The sequence below is a fragment of the Heptranchias perlo genome, chromosome 7 (genome assembly GCF_035084215.1).
Source record: "Heptranchias perlo isolate sHepPer1 chromosome 7, sHepPer1.hap1, whole genome shotgun sequence".
Classification (NCBI taxonomy): Eukaryota; Metazoa; Chordata; class Chondrichthyes; order Hexanchiformes; family Hexanchidae; genus Heptranchias; species Heptranchias perlo.
Window position 1 is genome coordinate 78,765,465 of NC_090331.1, and position 17,910 is coordinate 78,783,374.

The 17,910-nt window shown below is 42.4% G+C and overlaps 1 protein-coding gene across 1 annotated transcript in view; it reads left to right on the top strand.

Annotated features, from left to right (window-relative positions):
- ndufa10 (NADH:ubiquinone oxidoreductase subunit A10) overlaps positions 1 to 17,910 on the top strand; it is an 80,313-nt gene that overhangs the window by 40,301 nt on the left and 22,102 nt on the right. The window contains exons 7-8 of the mRNA XM_067987938.1: positions 1,681 to 1,735; positions 13,331 to 13,416. Coding sequence (XP_067844039.1) covers positions 1,681 to 1,735; positions 13,331 to 13,416 — 141 coding nt within the window. The remainder of the gene's footprint in view (positions 1 to 1,680; positions 1,736 to 13,330; positions 13,417 to 17,910) is intronic.

The following is a 17,910-nucleotide window of genomic DNA, read 5'->3' on the forward strand; positions in this document are numbered from 1 at the left end:
TTTAAACTGTCTGAAGGCTGTTTGTTAGGATGAAAAAATAATCTCAATTTTAGCACGTACAAATGTAACCGTACAGTTCAAATTCAGGAGCCCATGCAACTACCTGTGAATCTTGCTCAGCAGAGCTGCCCTGGAGTATGAAGGGGGAAGAAACTGATCTGGAATTTCCGCCAGGCGTGCAGTTGGCAAATTGCGCCCCGAATGTGCCTGACACCGTGCCACTTTTGCCGAGGCGAAGTTACGCTGAAGTTTCTGCGCTAAATCATGATTGTAAGCCCGTATAAAATCACCCATGCGCAATCAAACAGCGTAAGCGGTGGTAGAGTAATGAGAGGAGTGGGGTTGCCAGGAAATGAGCCATTCTTCAACTTTTTAAACTAATTGACAATAGCTGCAGCAGCAGCCCGTAGCTTCAACTGACAGCTCGTCGCTGCTGTTTTCAATTAGCTAATTGATATTACTGTAGCAGAGAAGGACAGGTCAGTTGACTAATTTAATGCTCTTGTTTTTACTTTTTAAACTAATTGCTGCAGCAGCAGGACATGCCTGGTCAGTGGTTTCAATTGACGGCTGGTCAGGTGTTTAACACTGGATTCATGTGACCACCGGTGCCTGAGTGTCTGGCGCACTGTGTTGAATTCCCCCCTGAATGAGCGCAATCTGCAGAAACTCTCCTTTCCATCTTGGTGTGATGAGGTCCTGTATAAGCACAGCTCCTTTGTTTTTCTATGAGATGCTAACTCGTCCTGACTTTTGCTGTTGAAATTTGTATCTTTTGTTTCTGCTGCAAATTTTGTCTTTTAGCACAACAGGATGAGGTATGTTTTGAAAGATTAACAGGTGATAAAGGATTACCATGGGGTTAGATGGAACAGAATTGTTTTTTTTTAAGGGAAAAAATATTTTTTGGACTCTTCAGAATGAGGGAATAGCAACCCTAGAGAATGGATAATTTGCCATTTAGACAAAATGCAGACTAAAATGTCCTGTATCCTGCCCCTACTGTTATGCCATAGAAAATCACCCTCTATCCCATCACCGTTGCATTTCTGTTACCCAGACCAGTGTGGGTGAACTGCCAACAATTGCAGAATTCTGTACCAGATTGTGTACTGTTTTATGCTGGTGGCCTTCTCAACCCAGTTCCTAGTGGGTGATTGCCCAAAACTATTTTATATAGCCAGCAGAGAGAAAACACTTTGTTATTCAGGCTTGCTTTGGAGCATGGGTTCCAGAGGTTAGAGGACTCTCTCGGGAGAGGGTTTTAGTTTCACTGGGTTATAGTAGTATTGTGTACAAGTGTAAAGATGATCACGTTGTGCTAAAATACTGGAGATCCAATTTAATGTTATCTAAATTATTCTGCTACCAGTTTTCCTCTTAAGCCCAAGTATTGGGCGATTCCTGAATTGGTTCGCAGTCTCTGATTTTAACCTCTCCCAGGAGGGGTTGGGGATGGGGGAGGAAGGAAAGGTGGGGACACAGGAATGAGTCCCACAGTAAGAAGTTGAGGGCCTTTTCTTGTCCTGAGTATGTAACATACTGTTCTCTAGAAGCTGCTAATCTGTTGCATGCTGAGTTATCTTATTTTGAAAATATCCATCTCTAAAATACTGGGTGAAGTCTGCATCACGAATACTCCAGATGTGACTGTAATCGTTCTTGTGTTTTTTTTTGTAGTGAAACGACTGAAGTGTTGCAGTACGACGCAATCCAGGCTCCTAATGTAGACCGGGTAAGAATAATTGCAAGAATTGTTAAACGTTCCTGCAAACTGCTTTGTCCCACATTTGTTAGCTGCTCGAAGGTTTCTTCAATGAAACGTCTACCTCCCTGCTTCTGTGCAAAGATAGACAAGGGGTTACATTTGCAGCAACATTTAAAACATATTCACTGCTCTTTCTCCCTTCCCACCAGCTTATTACGGACAAGTCTCCATAAGTTTCCTCCCTCCCCTTTCTTGTGTCTTCTGGAACCACCCCCTCCTTCCAGGTCTCCTGTGAAGTTGGGTGTGAAGATTTAGATAAGAGCAGCCCTGGGGAATGTGACTGCCTCACTGAATTAGTGTTTTTTTTTCCCACCAACTGACCTCTTCTAAGGCAGTCAGTCTCCTGATCACTGCTCAGTTCTGTCCTTGACAGCAGGGCTGAAGTCTTCAATCCAGAGTGTTGTATTGCAGGCATAACACATTGCAACTTTGTGGTACAACGAGCTGGCCACTTCACTGCGCTCGGATTTGTATCATCCCAACCTGCTTTGGTTTCCCTGGTATTTTACAAGACTGTGCTTATTTCAAAGGCAGAAGTAAACTCTACCTCTCAAAGATCAAGGAAATCCTTCTGTTAATTTCCATTACTGTCCATTTTAAATGCTATGTTTTACTGTTGCCCGGTCCTTTGGTTAAGCTCAGGTCATTTATTTAGTTGCCGTGGGATCCTAAGGCATCTTGGAGGGGTAATTGGCTGGGAGGCATTACTGGACCTGACAGCGCATTGAAACATAAAAACATAGAAAATAGGAGCAGGAGTAGGCCATTCGTCCCTTCGAGCCTGCTCCGCCATTCAATATGATCATGGCTGATCCTCTATCTCAATACCATATTCCCACTCCCTCCCCATACCCCTTGATGCCTTTTGTGTCTAGAAATCTTTCTAGTCCTTCTTAAATATATTCAGTGACTTGGCCTCCACAGCCTTCTGTGGTAGAGAATTCCACAGGTTCACCACCCTCTGAGTGAAGAAATTTCTTCTCAGTCCTAAATGTCCTACCCCATATCCTGAGACTGTGACCCCTCGTTCTGGACCCCCCAACCAGGGGAAACATTCTCCCTGCATCTAGCCTGTCTAGCCCTGTCAGAATTTTATATGTTTCAATGAGATCCCCCCTCTCCTAAACTCGAGTGAATACAGGCCTAGTCCACCCAACCTCTCCTCAGACGACAGTCCTGCCATCCCAGGAATCAGTCTGGTGAACCTTCGCTGCACTCCCTCTATGGCAAGTATATCCTTTCTTAGGTAAGGAGACCAAAACTACACACAATACTCCAGGTGTGGTTTCACTAAGGCCCTGTATAACTGTAGTAAGACACCCTTGCTCCTATACTCACATCCTCTTGCAATGAAGGCCAACATACCATTTGCCTTCCAAACTGCTTGCTCCACCTGCATATTTGCTTTCAGTGACTGGTGTGCAAGGACACCCAGGTCCCTTTGTACATTAACATTCCCCAATCTATCACCATTTAAATAATACTCTGCCTTTCTGTTTTTCCTTCCGAAGTGGATAACTTCATATTTATCCACATTATACTGCATCTGGCATGTATTTGCCCACTCACTCAACTTGTCTAAATCGCCCTGAAGCCTCTTTGCATCCTCCTCACAACTCACGATCCCATCTAGTTTTGTGTTGTCAGCAAACTTGGAAATATTACATTTGGTTCCCTCATCCAAATCATTGATATATATTGTGAATAGCTGAGGCCCAAGCACTGATCCCTGCGGTACCCCACTAGTCACTGCCTGCCACCCTGAAAAAGACCCATTTATTCCTATTCTCTGTTTCCTGTCTGTCAACCAATTTTCAATCCATGCCAGTATATTACCCCCAATCCCATGTGCTTTAATTTTGCACACTAACCTCTTATGTGGGACTTTATCAAAGGCCTTCTGAAAATCCAAATAAACCACATCCACTCGTTCTCCCTTATCTGACCAGTCACATCCTCAAAAAAAAAACTCCAGTAGGTTTGTCAAACATGATTTCCCTTTCATAAATCCATGATGACTGTCTAATCTGTTGATATTTTCTAAATGTCCTGTTAACACATCCTTTATAATAGACTCTAGCATTTTCCCTATTACTGATGTTAGGCTAACCGGTCTGTAGTTCCCTGTTTTCTCTCCCTCCTTTTTTAAATAGTGGGGTTACATTTGTCACCCTCCAATCTGCAGGAACTGTTGCATAATCGATAGAATTTTGGAAGATGACAACTAATCATCCACTATGTCCATGGCTACCTATTTTAGTACTCTGGGATGCAGATTATCAGGCCCTGGGGATTTATCGGCTTTCAGTCCCATTAATTTCTCCAGCACTTTTTTTTACTAATACTAATTTCCTTTAATTCCTCCTTCTCACTGGTCCTTTGGTTCCCTAGCATTTCTGGGAAGTTATTTGTGTCCTCTTCCATGAAGACAGAACCAAAGTATTTGTTTAATTGCTCTGCCATTTCCCTGTTCCCCATTATAAATTCTCCCCTTTCTGGCTGTAAGGGACCTACATTTGTCTTCACTAATCTTTTTCTTTTTACATACTTGTAGAAGCTTTCACAGTCCACTTTTATGTTCCTTGCAAGCTTACTCTCGTGCTCAATTTTTCTCCTCTTAATCAATCTCTTGGTCCTTTTTTTGCTGAATTCTAAACTGCTCCCAATCCTCAGGCTTGTTACTTTTTCTGGCAACTTTATATGACTCCTCTTTGGATCTAATACTATCCTTAATTTCTTTTGTTAGGCACGGTTGGGCTGTTTTTCCTTGTGTGTTTTTGGTCCAGAAGGGCATGTATAACTGTAGCAATTCATGCATTCATTCCTTAAATGTTAGCCATTGCCTATCCACAGTCATGCCTCTTAATGAAGCTCCCCAATCTATCATAGCCAACTCACTCCTCATACCCTTGTAGTTTCCTTTGTTTAGATTTAGGACCCGAGTTTCGGATTGGACTACTTCACTTTCCATCTTAATGAAGAATTCTATCATGTTATGGTCACTCTTCCCTAAAGGACCCCGCACAATAAGATTATTAATTAACCCCTTCTTATTGTACAATACCCAATCTAGGATAGCCTGTTCCCTGGTTAGCTCCTCAACGTACTGGTCTAAAAAAAAAATTCGTACACACTCCAGGAATTCATCCTCCACAGTATTATTGCTAATTTAGTTTGGCCAGTCTATATGCAGATTAAAGTCACCCATGATTACTGTAGTACCCTTGTATTGTAGTTTGATTCATGTCAGCAGAGATAGTTGTTTACTGGCAGGGAGGAACCACTGCGCCACTGAAATAGTGTAAAATCAAATGGCAACTTAAAGGGAAGTCTCGGCATCAGGTTGTCCCTTTTAAAGTCTACTGTCTTATATTTCTTTTCTATCTTGGTGAAGGGGACAGCCTCCATTCTAACCCTTTTTTAAAAAAAAACAAAGGAAATAAAAACACAAATTTCTGTTTCTGTCATGCAAAGTTTGTGGCACAGCCCCTTTACCATATCCATTCAATCAGTATTTAGCCAACTTGTAATAATCCAAAACTGAAATTGTTCATAATCTGACACCACCAACAGGAGGCCTGAAATGTTTTACTTATAACAATGTAATATTTTCATTTCTGTTTTGCACCTGTGATTAATTTAAACATACTTGAAATTGTTAATATTTTCAAATTTAATAGAAAAATGTCTTAATACACCAAGCAATAGGAACATTTTGCATACCTTTTTAAGAAAAAGCAAGAGTTAAAATAGAGTCTAAACCCTTCACTGATTCAAAATGAACAGTAGAAAATGGTCGTTCTGTGGGAAAGGGGCAGATGCCTTGTGTTGACAGATCAATTGAGTTAGCTACTTTGGTAGATGGAATAGCCGTTTGAAATTTTAATGTACATGGTTTGACTGCGTTCTTTTCCACTTATTGTCAAAAACAGGCCATCAGGCTGTTTTGAAGCTTCAGATCATGTCATTTCCATCTTGTCCACCCAAGTGTTAAAATGTTAATATTTTTGATTCTGACTGTTGAGAAGAAATTGTTTGATCTTTGAAAGAAAAGACGTAGCCCATTTGTGATTTTTTTTTTTTTTTTGTTCCCTATTTGCCTTGCCACTAATACGTGTCAATAAAGACTACGTGAGCATTTGTTCCCACATAACTTACCACCAAAAGACTGCTCTTTCTTTAGCACTGTTTGCTAAGAAAAGCTTCAAGGATTTCACACTCTTTGATTTAAATGGACAGAACAGTTCATATATTGTATCTTTGTGTCCTTTTGCTTCTGTACATTGTTCCATCTATAAATAAATCTGGCCAAGTTGTTCTAACTTGTATGCATTGGACTATTGTTTTCCACTCCATATTCTCCAGTAAACAATTTATCACGGTTAGGTGCAAATTGTTGAACTTGGACATACAAATCCATTCATGGCAGCGGGTTTTAGTTCAAAACAGACTCAATCTGTCAGTGGAAACTGACGTCTAGCCATGAACGTGGATAAAGGCATTGGCAAAAATCCCGAGCTGTAATGCTGTGCATCTGTCAATTGGCAAGCAATTTTTTTTTAAAGTCTTGATGGGATCAATCTAGTTCCACATGGTGCATTGTTGACAAGGTGTCACCAGCATTTGTCAACAACAACAGTGACTTGCATTTATATAGTGTCTTGAACTAGTCCCAAGGTGCTTCACAGGAGCGTTATCAGACAAGATTTGACACTGAGCCGTGTAAGGAGATATTAGGACAGGTGACGAAAAGCTTGGTCAAAGAGGTAGGTTTTAAGGAGCATCTTAAAGGCGGAGAAGTTTAGGGAGGGAATTCCATATGTTGGGGACTAGACAGCTGAAGGTACGACTGCCAATGGTGGGGCAAAGGAAATCAGGGATGCACAAGAGGCCAGAATTGGAGCAACGCGGAGCTCTTGGAGGGTTGTAGAGCTGGAGGAGGTTACAGAGATAGGGAGGGATGAGGCCATGGATGGATTTGAACACGAGGATGAGAATTTTAAACATGAGGCATTGCCGGACCAGGAGCCAGTGTAGGTCAGCGAGCACAGGAGTAGTGGGTGAACGTGACTTGGTGCGAGTTAGGATACGGCAGCAGAGTTTTGGATGAGCTTTTGAAGTTTGTAGAGGTTGGAAGATGGGAGGCTGGCCAGGAAAGCATTGGAATAGTCAAGTCTAGAGTACTAAAAGCATGAATGAGGGTTTCAGCAGCAGATGGGCTGAGGCAGGGGCGGAGACGGGTGATATTATGGAAATACAAGAAGGCGGTCTTGGTGATGGAGAGGATATGGGGTCGGAAACTCAGCTCCGGGTCAGATTGGCCACCGAGGTAGCGAACAGTCTGATTCAGCCTCAGATAATTGCCAGGGAGGCGGATGGAATTGGTGACTAGGGAACGGAGTTAGTGGTGGGGGCCGAAGACACAAGCTTCGATCTTTCCAATATTTAATTGGAGCAAATATCTTCTCATCCAGGACTGGATATCGGACAAATAGCATGACAAATTAGATGCAGTGGAGGGGTCAAGAGGGGTGATGGTGAGGTAGAGCTGGTGTCATCAGCGTACATGTGGAATCTGACGTGTTTTTGGATGATGTCTTTGAGGGGCAGCATGTAGATGAGAAATAGGAGGGGGCCAAGGATAGATCCTTGGGGGATTCCAGAGGTAATGGAGAGGGAAGAGAAGCCATTGCAGATTCTCTAGTTACAACAGGATAGATAAGAATGGAACCAGGCGAGGGAAGTCCCACTCAGTTGGACAACTGAGGGTAGGCGTTGGAAGAGGATGGTGCGGTCAACCGTGTCAAAGGCTGCGTACAGATTGAGAAGGAATAGCGCCGCATGGTCACAGTCGCGTAGGATGTCATTTGTGACTTTGATAAGGGCTGTTTCAGTGCTGTGGCAGGGTCAAATGTTACTTGAGTGAAAAGCTCAGTCAGCTTTTGCAAAGGAATTGTTTTTGGTAACTGCAAGAACCATTATTAGAGCATGTGTTTCCCTTTGAGGCTACAAAATACTTCAAAAAATTTTAATCAAAACATGATTGTGGTTTTTATAATGACTCATTTTGAATTGTTAAAACTTGAAAGAATTACTATAAACCAGGCCTCAGTATTGAGACTGTTTGTACAAAGTGTGTTACTGACCCTCGACTAATCCAGATTGAGCTAATATTTTTTGATCCCAGTATCAAAGGCATTAAGTTCTACATTTTGTCTTGGTTATTTCAGTTAAAATAAAACAAACCGCACCGAGCAAAACCTTTCAACTTGTTTGTTCTGGATATTGCATTTACCCAGGAAACGACTTCAACGATATACGTTACACTGCTGAAACCAACCCTCGCCAGAATCAACAAGCTGAAAGAGCCTGCTTGAGCCCTGTTTATCTAATTTTAAGTGAGTTTGAGGTTGTTAGACCCTATACCAGGAAAGTTAGAGTGTTAACTTTATTATCACAATGTAACGGAAATGGTCCTCCCTCTTTACACTTTTTAAACATCTTTACTGAAGTATTAAGGATATATTGCTTAAGCACACTTAAATGGATTGTGCAATTATAGTTGTGTAAGATTTTGTTTTTCGAAATTTGAGGGGAGGAGTACTAACTATGATACATTGTATCCTTGCCAATAAGCTTTTTTAATACAGATTTCCTTTTGTGTTTTACATTTTAAGTTTTTTTTTGTCAATATTATGCTGTTCAAATGATGCCAGTGCTGTCTGGCATCAAGCCTCCTGGATCTCACTAGCGCAGGCCAGATGCAGACTAAAGGTTCCTCAACAATTCCAGTCTCAGTGAACCTCTATTATATCAGTACGATGCTCCCATTTCTCTCACCAGCCAATCTTAGCCCTGCAAATGAAGATGCCTGTTTTTCCTCCGTTTTGTGTTGTGCGCCTATGCTGATAACTAGGTCAAGATTGCCCAAATTCACTTTGTGTACAACCTTTACAGTTGATGGAGAGGAAATTTGCATTCCATCAAACTGGGCTGGATATGGACCCAGGATCCAGAGGTGAAAAGGCAGTGCCTTTGCGGATTTCCCAGTGATGCAAGTAACACCGCCACCCGCTCCCCCACAAAAAAAAACTTTCTTTTAAGTATTCTGTTATGAAAATTGCAAGAGTTGAACTATTTAAAAGCAAGACTCTGAATATCAATGGGCACAAATACTCTTGTTCTAGTGTTTAAAAATCCAAGTGGCACAATTGTCTTTTTTGTATGGTATAGTTGTAGCTATACTGTTTTTCTAATAATAGGTGATAGTTTAGGTTGGATGGAGTTGCATTTCAAGCTTGCACAGGTATAATTTGTTGACATCCGACTGTATACACATGCTCTCAACTCTTTTCGTTTTTCCACAGTGTGCGAGTCCCCTGTCAGAGCCCAGGTTTGCGTGTTAACCATAATATGGATATCATAGTTTCCATTCTGAATCTAGAGTGTTGACAGCTCCACTTTTATGCAGAGCCAAGCCGTGAATTGCGTGATCTCTAATGCTTTACTTCAATGTTTGCAGTAGCAGCCAGCTCTGGTATCATCTGCAATCTGTTGGTGAACACTTTTTTGTTCTCCTCTCTTCGACCCCACCATTTAATACAAGAACGATCTGTGGACCAACATAGCAATTCACTAATTGCACATGTTTGTTATAATAATTTCCTGTCCGGTTTAAATATATAACAATCTAGATTTTGACCCTATAATGCAGGGGTAGCACCAAGAGTGGTGAACCAGATTAATCTTTCAGAAACATTTTAACTTAGGATCATCTTAGTTAGACCACACTTGGAGCACTGTGAACAGTTTTGGTCTCCATATTATAAAAAGGATATAGAGGCAGTGGAGAGGGTGCAAAAAATATTTACTGGGATGATACCAGAACTGAGAGGTTATACCTATCAGAAAAGATGGAACAGGCTCTGGCTGTTTTCTTTAGAAAAAAGAGAAGACTGAGGGATGACCTGATTGAGGTCCTTCAGATTATGAAAGGGTTTGATAGGGTAGATGTATAGAAGACGTTTCCACTTGTGGGGGAGACCAGAACTAGGGGGCCATAAAATAGAAGATAGTCACTAAGAAATCCATTAGGGAATTCAGGAGAAACTTCTTTACCCAGAGAGTGGTTAGAATGTAGAATTCGCTACCACATTGAGTAGTTGAGGCAAATAGCATAGATGCATATAAAGGGAAGCTAGATAAACACATGAGGGAGAAAGGAATAGAAGGATATATTGATAGGGTTAGATGAAGTAGGGAGGGAGGCGGCTCTTGTGGAGCATAAACACCGGCATGGACCTGTTGGGTCGAATGGCTTGTTTCTGTGCTGTACATTCTATGTAATCATAATAAGTACAGCACTGGAGAAGGCCATTCGGCCCATTATGCTTGTGCAGTATCTTTGAAAAAGCTATCCAGTCCTACTACCCTGCCCTTTCCCCATAGCTGTGTTAATTTTTTCCCTTCAAGTATTTATCCAATTCCCTTTTGATAGTTACTATTGAATCTGCTTCCACTGCTCTTTCAGACAGTGCATTCCAGATCATCATACCTCGCTGCGTAAAAAAATATTTCTTCATGTCACCTCTGGCTCGTTTGCTGATCACCGTAGATCTGTGTCCTCTCATTCCCTATCCTTCTGCCACTGGAAACAGTTTCTCCTTATCAAACCTTTCATGATGTTGAACACATCTTTCAAATCTCCCCTTAACATTCTCTGTTCTAAGGAAAACAACCCCAGCTTCTCCAGTCTCTCTACATAACTGAAACCCCTCATCCTTGCTAGCATTCTAGTTAATCTCTCTTGCACCCTCTCTAATGCCTTGATATCCTTCCTAAAGTGTGGTGCTCCGAATTGAATAAAATGATCTAGCTGAGGCTTAACCAGTGCTTTATAAAGGTTTAGCATAACTTCCTTGCTCTTGTACTCTATGCCTCTATTAATAAAGCCCAGGATCTCATATGCTTTTTTTTTAAACAACCTTCTCTAATTGTCTTGCTACCTTTAAAGATTTGTGTATATACACCCATAGGTTTCTCTGTTCCTGCAACCCCTTTAAAATTGTACCGTTTAGTTTATATTGCCTCTCCTCATTCTTCCTACCAAAATGTATCACTTCCCACATCTCCACTTTAAATTTGATCTGTCATGTGTCTGCCCATTTCACCAGTCTGTCTATGTCCTCCTGAAGTCTGTTACTATCTTCCACATTATTTACTACATTTCCGAGTTTCATTTCATCTGCAAACTTTGACATTATACCTTCTATACCCAAGTCCAGGTCGTTAATCTATATCAAAAAGAGCAGTGGTCCTAATACTGACCCCTGGGGCACAGCACTGTATACTTCTCTCCAGTCTGAAAAACAACCCTTCACCACTACTCTGCTTTCTGACCCTTAGCCAATTTTGTATCCATGCTGCCACTGTCCTCTAATCCAATGGGCTTCAATTGTGCTAACAAGTCTATTATGTGGTACTTTATCAAATGCCATTTGAAAGTCCATGTACACAACATCAACTGCACTACCCTCATCAATCCTTTCTGTTACTTCATCAAAGAACTCAATCAAGTTAGTCCAACATGATTTTCCTTTAACAAATCCGTCCTGACTTTCATTTATTAGCCCATACTTTTCCAAGTGTCAATTAATTTTGTCCCGGGTTATTGAGTCTCAAAGTTTCCCCACCACTGACATTAGGCTGACGGGCCTGTATTTTCCAGGTTTATCACTCTCCCCTTTTTTGAACAGTGGTGTAACATTTGCAATCCTCCAGCCCTCTGCCACTGTCCCCGCATCTAAGGAGGATTGAAATATTGTTGCCAGAGCTTCCGCAATTTCCACCCTTCCTTACCTCAGTAACCTAGGATGCATCCCATCTAGACCGGGTGACTCTTCCACTTTGAGTACTGCTAATCTTTTAAGTACCTCCTCTTAATCTACTTTTATCCTATCCAGTATCTTGTGATTAGTACGTGGAAATCAAACGTCGTTTTGCAAACCTAAAACTGCGCTGGTGCTGAAGGGCGTCCCTCTCTGTGTTCAGCATGTATGCCCAGTGTCTGCTGTGCTCATCAGTTCTGCTTTAAGATGAGTTTGGAATGCCCAACTAGCATTGTTTATAATTTGGCTGCTAAATGGCACTTGCAAGTAAATTCTTGTGGTTCCAGTAGGTATCTATATATTAGCTGGCCTGGTGTCTTGGTGATATTGGATGCATAAAGTACAGAAATCTTATTATAATGGGCTACGTTTAGGGCCAGGGTATTGGCCGTAATGGCTCCATGTAGTGTCACTGGTAATGGCAGTAGGACATTCTTGTAATGCCACCGACAGGATGTGGAAGGAGACGACTCACCCAAGTTCTCTGGAATGTGTAATTTGATCCAGTCATTGCCAGGCAGGCTACAGAGTTCAGACAAGGCACAGTACTAACACTACTGATTTCAGAGAACAGACAGGGTTGACACTCCCACGTTCAGAGAACGCACGGCGCTGCAGCGTGTGCGCATGCGTGGCTAACTATCGAGAGCGCAACGTATGTGGTTAGCACGGTGGCGCTACTCAGAGCATATATAATGAAGAGTCACAGATCTGAACCATAACACCATACCAGTCTTCGACCCACGAGATTGACATTTTCTTAACATGGCCTTCCGCTAATTTGCTTTGCTCAGATTTTGGGCGTTATATTTTTCAGTAGTGAGAATTGTGCAGGTGAGAAATTTCATCTCAGTTGAAGAAGCACTGCCTGAAAGGGGACCTGGGCTCTGAATTCAACTGTCTTTTGGTGACACACTTTGACTACTCCTTTCTCTAGTGACATTGAGGAAAATGGTGCGAAGGAAGGGCATTAGGTGCCCCAAGTCTGACTTACTGTTACATTGCTCTCAATATTTTGTGTAACTGTAACATGGAGACAGTAAGTTGACACGCAATTCTAGAAATTATGGTACAAAGGACAGAAAGACCTTGCACTTGTATAGCGCCTTTTACATGCTCTGGACATCCCAAAGTGCTTTACAGCCAATGGCTCACTTTTGAGGTGCAGGCACTGTTGTGTAAGCAGATGTGGCAGATAATTTGCGCACAGCAAGATCCCATAAACAGCAGTATGATGAATAGCCAGGTCATCTGTTTTGGTGGTATTGGTTGAGGAATAAATATTGGCCAGGACACTGGGAGAGCTCCTCTGCTCTTCAAATAGTGTCATGGGATTTTTTGCGTCCACAGACTAGAGTCTCAGTTTAACATCTAATATGAAAAACACTCCTTCAGCACTCTGCTGTGGTGCCAGTCCCGAAATGGAGCTTGAACCCACGACCTCTGGCTTGGGTGAGAATGCTGCCACTGAGTCAAGGCTGACGCCTTGATGGACGCCATTCAGTTGATGTGTTTGTGCCAATGTTAGCTTTTCTATTGGAGCTGTCTACTCTAACCAATCCTCCCTCTCCTATCCCCATGTCCTATACAATCATGAAAACAATAATACAGAAGGAGGCCATTAGGATAATATGTTGATATGCGGTCTCTGACCAAACTACTGCTGTCATTGCAGGTTGCTGAAGACATTGAGCTGTTCAAATGGGATAAAGGACCGTGGCTGGAGCAAAGTAACGTTTCCTTCCATTTACTCAGACTGCTGTGAGTACATGCATCACACTTAACTGAGAAGGGATGGGGGTTATTAACACGATGGGCCGAATGGCCTCCTGTGCAGTACCAACCATGATACACCATTCATAAGTTTTCCTCTGAGGAGTTCACCACTGTGAAGATAAACTAAAGTCCAGTAAAAAGCTGCAGATAAAAACTGAAAATCTGAAAGAAAAAGAAAATAATGCAGGAAATATACAACAGGTCTGTCAGCATCTGTAAAGAGAAATGCAGGTTAATGTTATGGGTCCAGGTTCTGGCAAAGAGCCTACACCTGAAATGTTAACCCTGTCTTTTCTCAGATGCTGATGTACCTGCTGTGTATTAAAGCATTTTTTGTTTTTATTCCAACTCGGAGATTCTGGTCACATGGTGAAACTTTAAAAGTTTACGCATTTGTGCAATACTACCTACTGGGAGGATCATATACTTTTGCAATAACCCTTTGACACTCAGCGCTGCTGTGAGTGCTGCACAGTTTGTGTTCAGTACACTGGAGGTGCTTGAAATCCATGCTTGACACTGCTGCTACGTTGGAGCTGACATCCCACACACCATCGAGTCTTGTCCTCGGGTGTCGTGAAGATCAGTCTAACATGAACACAGCACCCATCTTGCTCTGTGGAGTGACTGCCAGAGAATTTGATAATTAAAGTATGTAACATGAAGTTTCAGCTTTATCTAAGGCAATGAGGGCAAAACTGATCTGTGAACTGTCGCTGGATTATTGCTTAACGACGACAGTTCAGTCTCTAGGTTAGCTGTCCTTTGTAAACGAGCTGCTCAAGGTTTGCTTATGATTAGGATCACTGAAAAATTGCAGACCATTGCAGTTCAAATTACAGGGATTTCCTGCCATTTCTCATAGTTTTGTGGGCTATTGTGCCTACATAAGAACATAAGAAATTGGAGCAGGAGTAGGCCAATCGGCCCCTCGAGCCTGCTCCGCCATTCAATAAGATCATGGCTGATCTGATCCCAACCACAAATCTAAAGAACACAAGAAGTCGGAGCAGGACCCGGCCACATAGCCCCTGGGCCCTCTCCGCCACCCACAGGGCATTGACCGATCCGAACTCAGCTTCATGTCCAATTTCCTGCCCGCTCCCCATAACCCCTAATTCCCTTTACTTCTAGGAAACTGTCTATTTCTGTTTTAAATTTATCTAATGATGTAGCTTCCACAGCTTCCTGGGGCAGCAAATTCCACAGACCTACCACCCTCTGAGTGAAGAAGTTTCTCCTCATCTCAGTTTTGAAAGAGCAGCCCCTTATTCTAAGATTATGCCCCCTAGTTCTAGTTTCACCCATCTTTGGGAACATCCTTACTGCATCCACCCGATCAAGACCCTTCACAATCTTATATGTTTCAATAAGATCGCCTCTCATTCTTCTGAACTCCAATGAGTAGAGTCCCAATCTACTCAACCTCTCCTCATATGTCCGCCCCCTCATCCCCGGGATTAACCGAGTGAACCTTCTTTGTACTGCCTCGAGAGCAAGTATGTCTTTTCTTAAGTATGGAGACCAAAACTGTATGCAGTATTCCAGGTGCGGTCTCACCAATACCTTATATAACTGCAGCAATACCTCCTTGTTTTTATATTCTATCCCCCTAGCAATAAAAGCCAACATTCCGTTGGCTTTCTTGATCACCTGCTGCACCTGCATACCAACTTTTTGATTTTCTTGCACTAGGACCCCCAGATCCCTTTGTACTGCAGTACTTTCCAGTCTCTCGCCATTAAGAAAATAACTTGCTCTCTGATTTTTCCTGCCAAAGTGCATAACCTCACATTTTCCAATATTATATTGCATCTGCCAAATCTCCGCCCACTCACCCAGCCTGTCTATATCCCCTTGCAGGTTTTTTATGTCCTCCTCACTCTCTACTTTCCCTCCCATCTTTGTATCATCTGCAAATTTTGATATGTTGCACTCGGTCCCCTCCTCCAAATCGTTAATATAGATTGTAAAGAGTTGGGGACCCAGCACCGACCCCTGTGGAACACCACTGGTTACTGGTTGCCAGTCCGAAAATGAACCATTTATCCCAACTCTCTGCTTCCTGTTTGATAACCAATCCTCCACCCATGCCAGAATATTACCCCCAATCCCGTGATTTTTTATCTTAAGTAATAATCTTTTATGTGGCACCTTGTCGAATGCCTTCTGGAAGTCTAAATACACTACGTCCACTGGTTCCCCTTTATCCACCCTATACGTTATATCCTCGAAGAACTCAAGCAAATTTGTCAGACATGACTTCCCCTTCATAAAGCCATGCTGACTTTGTCCTATTAAATTATGCTTATCTAAATGTTCCGTTACTGTCTCCTTAATAATAGACTCCAAAATTTTACCCACCACAGATGTTAAGCTAACTGGCCTATAATTTCCAGCCTTCTGCCTACTACCCTTTTTAAATAACGGTGTTACATTAGCAGTTTTCCAATCTGCCGGGACCTCTCCTGAGTCCAGGGAATTTTGGAAAACTATCACCAAAGCATCCACAATCCCTACTGCCACTTCCCTCAAGACCCTAGGATGGTGAGTGGTCACTGTTAGGTAAAGCCTGCCTCAGAATCAAAAACAGAGTACCCATGTGAATTGGGAGAGGCGGTGGTGGGGTGGGGGTTAAGAGCAGCTCTGCACTCTGGCGAAGGAGCATGAGCAGACGATCCGGCACTCCTGAACAATCCCATTTAGAATATGCACTTTCTAAATGGGATTGTTCAGTTATTTTATTTAATAACTTTCTTCGCCCTTGCCGGATCGTCTGCTCATGCTCCTTCGCCAGAGTGCAGAGCTGCTCTTAACCCCCACCCCACCACCGCCTCTCCCAATTCACATGGGTACTCTGTTTTTGATTCTGAGGCAGGCTTTACCTAACAGTGACCACTCACCAATCTCTAATATTTTGCTTATGTTACAAGGCTTCATCAGGGCAAACATTCGTGGGATTTTCCAAGAGAGAGTTTTCCTTGAAATTTAATATTCAGTCATCTTAGTTTTTTTTAAAATAAAATGCAGTCAGTGATGTGGGAGGAGTGGTGCCTGGGAGAGGAGGCAAAGCAAAGAAATGTCACCTTGGCAGCTGGGTTTTTAAAACATCACTTTATATTAAAAAAAAAGACAATTGCTTAAATGTATTTCTTAAATGACAGTTTGAGGGTAAGCTTTTTGTAGGGTTCAGTCTCTCATCTGTGTCGAGTCAGCTGATGTCAGCCAGAATTAGGGGTGCTCCGGTTGCGGTTGGTGCCCCTGAGCTAAGGAGAGCAAAAACAAAGCAGGTTTCCCACTTCTCCTAGAAGTGCGGATGTTGATTTGAAGATCGGCTCAGCTGTGATGCCCTCCATGGTCTAATAGCTTGCTGTCGTTCACTGTTTTAAGTTCACACTTGGAGAATGGCCGCTTGGATGATACATAAGTGGATTGGGGGAGCCTTTAGAAATTAGAGCAAGAACCTGTGTCTTCAGGACAATATAAAAATGGTCTTTGTATGCAGGTTGATCAGTTTTTTTTCAGACTTTTACAGGAACCTACTACACATGTCATAGCATTTGCAGTGGATGGTAGGCAGCACGGTGACTCCCAGCAGCTGTTTGTCAAGTTGGGTTCTATGTGTTGCTCTCAAATTAAATTCATTTTTTACATGCAATTGAAACTTGGCCTGTTTTCTCATTGAAAAAAATCCTTGTTAGAACCACAATATGTTGGCGACTGACAATCTGAAGTTAGAGCATTGTGTGGATCGTTGAGGATTAAGGCCTTGTGGGTTCTCTCTGATGAGTCACTGCGCCAGGGTGTGCAGATGCTTCTGAGAGTTTACCATGTTGAGTCACATTGCTTTGTAAACTGTGCAGCCACTTTGAAACTTTGCAGACTTGGGGGAATGGTTTCCTCATATTCAAGTTGTTCGAAAATATATTCCTTTTTATTATATATTGGGCTCCACTTCAGAGCAAGGGTGTACAGCAGTACAGCTGGGTGACCTTAACTTTGTATGGCATTGTTCAGCCCATGGGATAAATTCCCCCAACCCCCCTCAATAGTTAATGACGTTCGTACAACTGCATGTCTCTGTTGTACAGGTATCAGAACATCATGAAGATTCAACTTGAAATTCCCCCTCCTTTCTCCCTCCATAACTCACGACACCTCTACTGTTGACCCCTTCAGTTTTTCCCTCACTATCTTTGATTTGCTGGGAACAAGGGAATCTATCATTGTCTCCCATTTCCATCGCTCCCTAAGTACAACTTCTATGTTCAGCTATTATTGTCTCTCATTCCTGTTGTTCGCCTGGTGTACCCTCCACCTTTGCTCCGTTAAATCTGAAAGGTGCAAACTCAAGCACATCTGGCACACAATTGCCAGATCTGGCCGGATCATATCAAGCTTTATCGTGCCTCGGTCCCTTTTGGCGAACTGCATGCTATTCTGAAATCATCCTGTAGGGCAAGGACACACATAGGCACC